General features: G+C 47.8%; 1 protein-coding gene across 1 annotated transcript; it reads right to left on the bottom strand.

The window, feature by feature from the left end:
- Positions 1-10,007, bottom strand: LOC106736775 (arf-GAP with dual PH domain-containing protein 1). Its single transcript, XM_006270234.4, has 11 exons — positions 9,691-10,007; positions 8,108-8,238; positions 6,949-7,040; positions 6,778-6,860; positions 5,431-5,543; positions 4,999-5,145; positions 4,476-4,559; positions 3,998-4,060; positions 2,085-2,156; positions 1,421-1,652; positions 1-1,296 (listed from the first exon to the last, which is right to left on the bottom strand). Exons 1-11 carry the CDS (start codon positions 9,779-9,781, stop codon positions 1,268-1,270), a joined length of 1,137 nt encoding a protein of 378 aa, XP_006270296.1. The 5' UTR covers positions 9,782-10,007; the 3' UTR covers positions 1-1,267.
- Between the last annotated feature and the right edge of the window lie 865 nt (positions 10,008-10,872).

Below are 10,872 nucleotides of genomic sequence, written 5' to 3'. Positions count from 1 at the left end.
TGTAATGAATAAGCTTTTTTCCTATTTATTTTGATTGCATGTTACCTTCTTTCAGTCTTCTGGTTTAAAATTTAAGAGAGCAGGAGTTCACTTAACAAATGATAAACCATAATGAGATTTTTTTAATGTATTTCTTTATAAGCTTATTACCAGTTGCATCATAAACTCCTTATAGTTCCTGTTAATAGACTAGATATGTATTCACATGTTGCTTGCACTGCAAACCACAGGCACATCAGACATCAGTCATCAGCCAAGGTTCTAGCACCCAAAACATGAACCCATTACTGAAAGAAATGTTCTGTGACTGTAGGTGGCAGGCTGTTATAGCTGTTGGGACCAGCCATCAGTGGGAGGATATGATCAAATATGCTTATTCTGTACATTATTGTTCAGCAAGTTTAAGTTGCACAGCTTAGAAAGAAGACAGCCTCTGTCATAGCATCAGTAGTGCCAGTGTCTTCCCTAGGCTGATACCAATGATTTCCCTTTTTATATATACGCTTGTGTGTGTGTATTAGCAGATCTTGAATCTTCTCAATAAATTTTGGGGAAAGGTCTACCATAAATATATGACTTAATAAAGTTATGGCTATTGAGACTGATTTATTGTGTGCAGCTAGCTTGATTCATAGAAAAAAAAAACAGATGCCAATCTTGCCTGTAAAACTAATTCTTTAAGTGTTCCTCCTTGGTTTATGGTTATAAAATATGAAATAGCTTTATAATTCCAGAAAAAGATCAATTCTCCATAAGCAGAGAAGCTGTTTCCTTGTGACATTATAATCACTTCCAGACTAATTTATGTTCCCTTTAGAACTATGCAGCTCCCAGCATTGTGTCCACTGAGTTGAACATTGGACACTCTCCATTTACTTGGTGATGTTCCCTTCCCCGTAGGTGTGATGATGGACATTTATAACAACAGCCATGTTCACCACTGCTAGTGAGCAAAACTTCAACCTGACTGGCTGACACCATACAGTGTCCAACTGGGTCACAATATTCCCTAGGAACAATAGGTCTCAGTGTCTGGCTGTTTTGAATGCTCCATCCCACACAGTTGTCCATTTAAAAGAATGCAGCCTAATTTGACCCCCACTGCAGAGGGAAATTGGTTCATCTATTTAAGCAAAACTTCTCTAAACTGTGAGGTATCGGAAGCATCTATCTTCTCATGTGCAGAGCTCCTCTTCTCTCTTTCCCCTGTCCTCTTCCCCAAGAGATCAGGCAGAGGAGAGTCACAGTCAGGTGCTCATGAAAGTTCCTAGGATCTGACCTTGAAGTAGGCTTCAACTGTAGGAAAGGGAAATAGAGGGTGTATCAAAAGAGAGAGATGAACAGGATCTAGTTTTCTCTGTGAAGAGTCTGACAGGCGCGTGCAGGAGAAGGGGGAAGAGAACACCAGCCTGGCACTTACTTGCATATTCCTGGGGTGTCATGGGAAATTCAATGACCCGCCTGAAGGCCGCAATCCATTCCTGCTGCTCACTCTCTGTCTCACAGGTGAATAGGTAGTCCCGATCAGGGGTGACGATGGTGAGGCCATGTGGCCAAGAGAAGCTGCCCTGCATACCTGCTGGCAACCCTGGCTTGACGCTATAGCCATTTTCCCCACTGCCCACAAACACCTCACCTTTAGCAAATGCATCCTACACAGCAGCAGGGAAAGAAAGATCTGTCATTTGGAGGCACTTGCAGCACTGAAGCAGATGTAATCCCAGCAACACCTGGGCTAGGAGAGTTTGCTATGGTTCTAGGCTTTAGTAGATAGGGACTATGACTTGCATGATCATAGCAGGCAGGTGGACAAGGTGTAGGGAGTGTCAGTGAAGGGGAGAAAGGGACCTGGTAGCTCAGAACACCTTGGAGATTAAGCTCAGAGGAAGCTACTAAAAGTGATCTCTGCAACCAGAGGCCAACAGAAGTAGATATGGAAGTCAATGCTTTGGAAGTGGGGTGGGGTTCAGATGATGGATCTACCTCCCTCCAGAGCAAAGCTGGGAAATGGACACTCCAGCTGTTCCTTGCCCCAGGCTACAGCACCATCTGTGGAGGTGAAGTTAGTCCTTTTTATAACTCACCAATGGATCCTTGAAGTACATGAGTCTTCGGTGATCCAGTGTGAACCAGCGCTTCTTAAAGGCTTCTTTCTGCTGTGGAGGTAAAGAGGTGGGGGGATATTTATAGAAGGCAAGTGCCCTCTGCTGGAGAAAGTGTGGAATGAATACCCCAAATTAATTTTAGGCTTCATATTCATAGATTCATAGATGTTAGGGTCGGAAGGGACCTCAATAGATCATCGAGTCCGACCCCCTGCATAAGCAGGAAAGAGTGCTGGGTCTAGATGACCCCAGCTAGATACTCATCTAACCTCCTCTTGAAGACCCCCAGGGTAGGGGAGAGCACCACCTCCCTTGGGAGCCCGTTCCAGACCTTGGCCACTCGAACTGTGAAGAAGTTCTTCCTAATGTCCAATCTAAATCTGCTCTCTACTGGCTTGTGGCCATTGTTTCTTGTAACCCCCGGGGGCGCCTTGGTGAATAAATACACCAATTCCCTTCTGTGCCCCCGTGATGAACTTAAAGGCAGCCACAAGGTCGCCTCTCAACCTTCTCTTGCGGAGGCTGAAAAGGTCCAGTTTCTCTAGTCTCTCCTCGTAGGGCTTGGTCTGCAGGCCCTTGACCATACGAGTTGCCCTTCTCTGTACCCTCTCCAGGTTATCCGCATCCTTCTTGAAGTGTGGTGCCCAGAATTGCATGCAGTACTCCAACTGCGGTCTGACCAGCGCCCTATAGAGGGGAAGTATCACCTCCCTGGACCTATTCGTCATGCATCTGCTGATGCACGATAAAGTGCCATTGGCTTTTCTGATGGCTTCGTCACACTGCCGGCTCATGTTCATCTTGGAGTCCACTAGGACTCCAAGATCCCTTTCCACCTCTGTGCCACCCAGCAGGTCATTCCCTAGGCTGTAGGTGTGCTGGACATTTTTCCTCCCTAGGTGCAGCACTTTGCATTTCTCCTTGTTGAACTGCAACAAGGAGAAATATAGACCAGGGGTAGGCCAGATAAGCAGTACCAGGCCGGGCCACAGGCCAGAATGGGCCCAAAAATTCCCCTACTCCCTCCCTACCCCCCCATGCCAGATCCAGCACATGGGGCATGCACATTACCCCCAACCAAGCCCAGGACTCTGCTGCACTAATCTGCTTCAGCTGGTCTGGGATCTGTACTGCATGTGGTACCTGCTCTGGCTATTCCAGGATCCACACCACCCATGGTACAGTTCCAGACCAGGCAGGGGCAGGGGAGGAGAGGCAGTGTGTGCAGCCCAGAACCTGGATTAGCTGGTATAGCACAGGTCCTGGAACAGGTGCCACATGTAGTGCAGATCCTGGAGGCTGCATCCTAAGCCTGGCAAATAGGGCTGGGCAAGCAGCATGTGGGTCAGCTCAGAGCCAGCACCAGGGGCAGCAAGCCATGTCTTTGACACCCCTGACCTAGACATGCAAGCCTACCAAAATGGGCTTATACTGTCAGTCCTGGAGAAACCTTCCAGCGTCTGATGAGTTGACAGGGAGATTCAGTATCTATAATTTCTTTCAATCCTGAGTTTCTCCCTGAATGTTTCCCTTGAAAGGCCCCCAAAATCAGAAGTCAAGGAAATTCTATCTATGAGTTCATCTAGGGATATGTCCTGCCACATAGGCACTCTAGATCATCTAGAGAGCCCTGCTCTTCTGAAGTGAAGAAGAAATTCAATTGCCATGTTCATTTAATTCCAAATCTCCTCACTCCACACATCCTGGCTCCCTGATGAGTCCCCAGCTCTACCTTGGCTGGTGTATGGAGAGGCCTTGCCATGGGGTTTTGAGAAGTCTGGGAAAATAGAGATAAACAGGAGAGCACTGAAATGAAAAAGGCCAGATGAGGAGCCCTGGTATCTCTCTGATGTCTGCCCTTCAAACAGACTCCTGGAGCTGCATCACCTTACCTTGGGACCAGTCTTCTCCATGTATCCCTCCTTCAGGAAATTCCGCGTTAGTCGGCTTTTGATCTGCATAAAAGAATGGCATATCCCTGCATTCCTTTCATGTAGCCAGCACTTGTCATTCCCTCCTTCCCTCTCAGCCTGTCTCTAACCTTCTGACTGCTTTGCTCTCTTTCTCCTCTCCACCCTGCCTCTTGTCCCTCTCGCAGCTGCTGAACTAAAACCCATTTGATGTTCCACCTGCTAAGGTCACTTGCCCTGCCCTTAAAGGACAGGCCCAGCTCTGGAGCTGTGGAAAAGGCTGGAAGACAGTTTTTCTCTGCTTATCTCAGACCTTTCTAGCCACGTCACCATTAGGATGTGTAGGCACAGTCAGCACATATCGTAACTTCTGTCTCTTTACTTGGAGAAGTCTGCTATAGAACAGGTGGTTCTCAATACCAGCAGGAAGGCCGGTTACTATTCTCAAGTTGTTTCTTACCTCATTATCACTGGCCATGGGAAAAGCCACCTTCAGATAATGAAACTGCACTGAGCGAATGGCATTGAACCAGTCCACTATTTCCTGAGGAACATGAGAGCAGAGGAGAGAAAGCTTCAGTACAACCAAACCCCTCTTTACAGACAGCTCTGTAGGAATATCTTTGAGCTTCTCCCAGGGCCTATGTTCTTATAATAGTCCTCCCGGCTCCCTTCAGAAGTTTCTCCTGATCCCTACAGTGGCTCACAAATTCCCACAACACAATCAACAGCTGGTATTCCCAGCCTGCCCCTTAATGCAACTTCTCCACCCACAGGAAGCACCATTCCTTACCGTGACTCCCCTTCCACTCTATACCTACAGCAACTTCTTCCACACCCAGAAATCCCATCCCATTCCCTACAACAACTCTCCCCACTCACAGGTCTTTACAACATTTAATACACTGACTTTGCTAGCTTTTCACACTCCATTCCATACAGCACCTGGGAGTGCTGCCTAATGCTAGAATGGGCCCTTGTACCTTTCCATTTTCATGGTAGACAAATATATTACGGGTCTTGTTGTCCTTGAGGTAGGTGATCTGGAGGCCATTGGGATTCCCAACCTTCGCTGGCTGGAATGTGGCATTGATCACATCAATCTTAATATTTATTTTGGGCTCCTTTGCCTGAAAAAAAGGAAATAAAACTGGTCTGATAGGGTATGAAGAGACATAGATGGAAAAGAAAGGAGAGAAGAATTCCACCTGGGATGTGGAAATATGAGCCAGCATTGAAAGGGATGGAATGGAAATATGAACCTGACACCTAAAGTAAGGACGCACTGAGACTGCAGTGAGAAAGGAGGCTTCAGGACACAGTGTGTGGAGAACAGGACCATGACACCAGCAAGTGCTATGTACTGAGGGGCAGGGAAAGGAGCAGGGTCAGCCGTTCAAACAGGCCATACTCACATCCTGTTTGATGAAATACTTGAGACACCCATCTTTCTCAGACAAGATGAACTTGCGGGGTAGAAACTGCCCATTATCCCGGCCCCGTTTCCACAAGATCCCTTCTTTCAACCCTAAGAATAGAGAGACCAGTTTGAAAGTGTATCCACTGGGCAAAGTAGGCCTCAAAGAGATGCAGCCTGCCAGCGTTTCCAGACCCCCAGGATGGAGCACCATGCAGGGTATCTCTGCCCCCTCTGCAACTGAGAGCTCTGTCAGAGGCACTGAAGCCCTGTGTGGCTGTCTCTTGTGATTAGGAGAGAGGAAGGATGAGGGTGAGGAGGAAAGGGGAATGTACTGGAATATAGATCCAGGCATGATATATTCTCTCAGCAAGGTTCCCAGCTCCCTGGCAGTCACAGGGGGAAGATGTTCACTCAACCATTCTCCATTTCTCCATGCTGCTCCCCACCAACCTGCCTGCCTGCTGGGGATGAGGACTGAGAAAGCTCCTTTCCTCTGCCTCAGCTTACCATCCCTGCTATCTGCAGACACTGGCACCAGGCCACAATTCTTACCACTCAGTTTCACAAGCCCTCAAGCAAAGGATTTGTGCGTTGCAGTGCTGACAGTGTAATTTTGAAGGCGGCTTGCTGTGGTTTTGGGGGTGGGGAGTGGAGGGTAGAAGGACAACGCTTCCTCACTGTGCAGCCTGGACAATCTCAGCACTTAAAAAGCCATGAGACCATGCTCAACAGTACACACTGGAACACCAGTGTGATGAGCTTCTTGTGGTAATGCCTATATAAGATGCCAGCACTTTGTGCTTCTATGAAATAATGCCCCATACCAGTCACATTCCCAGTAGAATCATAGAAAATTAGGGTTGGAAGGGACTTCAGGAGGTCATCTAGTCCAACCCCCTGCTGAAAGCAGGACCAGCCCCAACTAGATCATCCTAGCCAGGGCTTTGTCGACCCAGGCCTTAAAAACTCCAAGGATGGAGATTCCACCAGGTCTCTAGGTAACCAATCCAGTGCTTCACCACCCTCCTAGTGAGAGAGTTTTTCCTAATATCCAATCTAAACTTCCCTTGCTGCTACTTGAGATACTTGCTCCTTGTTCTGTCATCTGCCTCCATTGAGAATAGTCTAACTCCATCCTCTTTGGAACCACCCTAGTTAAAACCTGCTGTCAAATCCACCCTTAGTAATCTCTTCTGTAAGTACTGCAAGCTCCCTCATAGCAGCACTGACAGGGCCACCTGGGAGGTTAGTGCTATCAGCTTACTCATGACAGCCTCTGTTGGCACCCTCTTGGGGCAGGGCCAATGCACTGTGCAAGTATAAATCCATGCTGTGCTCTTACCATCAGAATACAGTACATATCTCCCTGGCTCAGTGAAGTCCTTCCATTCATATTTGGACCGTATCCACTGCTCTCTCAGCACTCTGTGGAATGGCACAACAAGGGAAGGGGCTTAGTGATGGGCTGGCAGGGCCCACAAAGGCCCACCCTCTTTTAAGCAGTGACTCTTACTGGCAGTCAGCATAGGTTGGCTGGTAATAGTAAATGGGGATGTGAGCCTCATATGTGGCTTTACCCACTCCATTCCCATGCTGTGCCAGGAACTGCAAAATAAGACAGAGAGTTAGTGCTTTCTTTTACGTAAATTTCGTCATGGGCCTTCCTCATCATGGACACATAGAAAGAAAACAGCTAATAAGCTTTAAACCAGAGGTTCCCAAACTTTTTCTTATTGTATACCCATGTCTAGATTTACCAGCTGCCCGCATACCCCTACCAGCATACATTTTATATTTTAGCCCCGTAAATGACAATTATTATTATTATAATGAAAATTAAATCTGCCATTACACAATTTCTCCCATGTACCCCCCAGAGATGTTTTGCAGACCCCCAAGGGTATGCGTACTACAGTTTGGGAACCCCTGTTCTAAACCAACCCTTTCTCTCATCCATTGACATGTTCCTGGAGAGCGTGACAATGGAGGAGCAGTTTTCAGTCAAGTCTCTTAGACCTTGTCTATGTTAGCACAAGTTTTACAGGATGCACTTAACCCAACATAATTATCTTTAATAAAGTTCACATCAGGGCCACGCACCAATGTTTAGTGGATTTGCATTGCCTTTGGCAAAGGTACCCCAGAGGCCCCAGCTCTTCCCCAAAGAGAACATTGTTAGTGCCCAAGAGAACTGTAGGGGGAGAAGACAAACTCCACACATCCTGTTATCCCTGCTAGGCCAAGCATTATTTGAAAACTTTTGCTGGAGTGGCTGAGGAAGAAGGGGTGTTCTGCTTGGATTACTGAGTTCTGTGCAAGGCATGGTCTCTAAAGATTGGGCAGATGAGAAGTCAGCTACATGACAAAAAGGGGACCCTGAGTCAGAACAAAATGTGTTTCAAGCAGGCCTCCATCATATAGTCATAATAAAGTAACACGATGAGGGTTATCACATATCCAGTTTTTACTCCCTACCAAAGGGTAAGTCCATCACCCATAAAATTAGGGAAAGAATCAGCATTTGTGAAATCAAATTGAATATTAACTACTGTGAGCCTTGAAGGCTGCCCATGTGGTTTTGTTTTCCCAGGACCCAATACAGTACAGTCTACAAATAAAAAACCTAGGCTTGATATGTACCACAGCACAGATATGGGCAGGAAGGGTCTCACCTGCACCTGGGCCACCTCCCAGTGGTCCATCCTCAGTGATTTGACTTTGCTGATGCTAGGGATGTTACGGTGGATCCCTGAGCAGCTGAGGCAGATGAAGACACCCAAAGTATAGGATGCCCAGTCAGGATCTGAGACAAAACAAAAATGGAAACAGGGTCAGCAGCAGATTCTCATGGGAGATATTTCTTGAACTGAGAAATGTGCTGTCAAGACACCAAGGAAAAATATGTGGATGGATGTATAACTGCCATTTTACCCTGGCTGATTCACTCACCTTCTGGAGTATAAATCAAAGGGATAGAAGGCATGTCAAGAAATCACCTACTCCAAACTCTTGCTTAAGACAAGAATGGCTTGGTCTAAACCAGCCCAGACAATGTCAGTCTACCCTGCAGTTATCTTAGACACCAGCTAATAAAATGTACTGTCATTATTCCCTGCCTACCCTTGCTTGTTCTTAAATGTACATTGTGCCTTTTGTTCTGAAGGGTTTTGTGGCATATTTACAGGATTTCTGTCTCTAAAATGAAATTGCCCAATCCAAAAACCCAGGCACCTCGGGGGTTGATTATGACAGCTGTTTCATAAGGCAACAGACAACACAGTTTAGCACAGGAAATGAAGAACAGTGCCGAATCCATGTGAAACTCAGTGAGGAATTTAAGGCAGTAAAATGTAATTAATTCCCCAGAAGTGTTTCTGACCAGCATATTGGATCAGCGTGTACATTTTAATGGCAGTGTCTCAGGATCTTTTAATACCCCAACATTGACTTGACATCCCTATCCCTTTCAAAAGAACAGTATTGCCCAGCCCTGTGGCAGGACATTCTTCTAGTGCTGACTCAGACAGGAGGTGATGGCTTAGTGAATCATACTGTTCTGCTTGCTGCAATAGCTGGGATTTCTTTTGAAGTTTTTCTGTAAAATCCATTACCAAATCAGGTCCTAATTACTTCTTGAGATCTGATGTGACAGAAGCCCCAGTGATGGAACTGCAGTCTCCTCGTCCTTCTCCTGTACTTCAAGCAGTGCACCATCCCTATTCTTCCTCCTTCCTGTGCCATACACTGCATAACAGCTCCATACAGCAGTAACATAAACCTGCACCTAATGTCTGCATAGAACAATAATTCTCCCATCCTTCTTTACCCAAGAAAAAGCCCCTTGGCCCCTTCTCCCTGGACCCCAGACACTTCACACCAAATTCCACCTGACACACTGTTGCATTCCTGATGCTTCTCTCCCAAAACAGAGGAAGCACACTTTGTGCCCAAAACCTTGTCTAACATCTCTCCCAGCTATACAGCTGGTCTAGTAAAAGATATCCCCCCCCAAAAAAATCCCTTTGCTTCTTGCATATTTTCTGGAGCATCACAGCTACAACAGCACTCCAACCACTCATGCTAGACATTCTTCAGCCTTCCCCACCCAAAACTAGTGATGCTGGTTGCTGCTCCTCCAAAAGTCTTTCTCCCCACATGGGCCCCAAATAGCCCTAAATATTGGCTAATATTGGTTGTCCCCTAGCCAGCCACAGATGTCTTCTCTTCCACTGCTGCGATCCCCAACAAGACTCACCTGGCTTCCCACAGTCTGCACACAAGGTGTTTTCAGGTCTTTTCCACACATCCTTTAGGGCTTTCACACTCCTGTCCTCCCCTCCAGCCATCTTTTCCAAAAGCTGCCCTTCTGGGCAGGTCAGGGCCTGTGTCCTCTACACCTCTGATGGAGCCCACTGGCTTGCCCAAGAGAGAAGAGGTCAAGAGAGAGCCAGAGGGCTTTAGGGGTGGGAGTAGAAGCTACAGCATTATTAGGAATACGGTGCACTGAGCACCTGGCCTGATAAGGGTGCAGCCGCTAGCAAGCAGGCAGAGGCCAAAGTACAACCAAGCTGATCAAGAGGAGGAGACCAGCCCTGTGGGCGTGAAGGGAAGTGCAGCAATTAACCACAGAACTGGTTTTTCCGCATTTCTCCTGGTAAAAGGATAGGCCCCAGCCAGGGAAAGGGCACAAGCAGCAGTTGTACAGATAAAGGCAACACAGCCCCGGTTCAGAAGCGGCACTCAGCGTCATGGGCACCAGGGTTCCCTTGTTACTGTGGTCAGGGAAGGGTTTTTTGTTTATTCTGTTTAGTTGATTGATATGGCTATTCATTTTAGATCCAGTAGGTAAGTTCAGGGCAAGTGTGAAACCTCCTTCACTGGGCACTTCATATCTCTCGTAGATCCCTACTGGCCTGTAGGCCTGTGTGAAGTGGTGAGTATTCGCTTCGGATTTGGCCGATTCGGGGGACAGTGATTTGATTTGGTGATTCAAATCGCTGTCCCGAATCGATTCAGCCAAACCTGGCTGCAGCCGAATCAGCCAAATCTCCAAATCACACAGGTCCCATCCCCCGCCTGCTCTCAATGGCTGCCCTGCCGCCCCAGCTCCCTGCTCTTTGTGGGAAAAAACCCGCACTCAGTAGCTCCTGCCCAGCAGGGGGCAATCCCTGCTGCCCTGTGCTGCATGGGGGGCTCTGCCACGAGTCCCCCCACCCCTGCCCGCTGTCCCAGCCCCCCCCCCCCCCCCCCCCATGGCTGCCCTGCCCACCCCAACTCCCGGCCCTTTAAAAAACTGTAAAACAAAAACCCGAACTCACTGGCTCCTGCCTGGTGAGGGGCAATCCCTGCTGCCCCCACTGCCCTACACTGGGGGGGGGGGTCTTCGAGGAGCCCCCCAGAAGCTCTGAGGCTGCTGCAGCAGCCAGTGAGTTCAGGG

This window comes from Alligator mississippiensis, chromosome 4, assembly GCF_030867095.1.
Source record: "Alligator mississippiensis isolate rAllMis1 chromosome 4, rAllMis1, whole genome shotgun sequence".
In the NCBI taxonomy this organism is placed as follows: domain Eukaryota; kingdom Metazoa; phylum Chordata; order Crocodylia; family Alligatoridae; genus Alligator; species Alligator mississippiensis.
Note: the sequence above shows the minus strand (reverse complement) of the source record. Positions and strands in the feature narration are given on the sequence as shown.

What these genes read in the sequence shown, in the direction of transcription:
- LOC106736775 (XM_006270234.4), bottom strand. Translation starts at nt 9,781, where the DNA reads ATGGCTGGAGGGGAGGACAGGAGTGTGAAAGCCCTAAAGGATGTGTGG. An exon ending in GGGAGGTGGCCCAGGTGCAG is followed by an intron (nt 7,041 to 8,107) that starts GTGAGACCCTTC and finishes CTTATTTTGCAG; the next exon opens with TTCCTGGCACAGCATGGGAA. An exon ending in TGGAGAAGACTGGTCCCAAG is followed by an intron (nt 2,157 to 3,997) that starts GTAAGGTGATGC and finishes TTACCTCCACAG; the next exon opens with CAGAAAGAAGCCTTTAAGAA.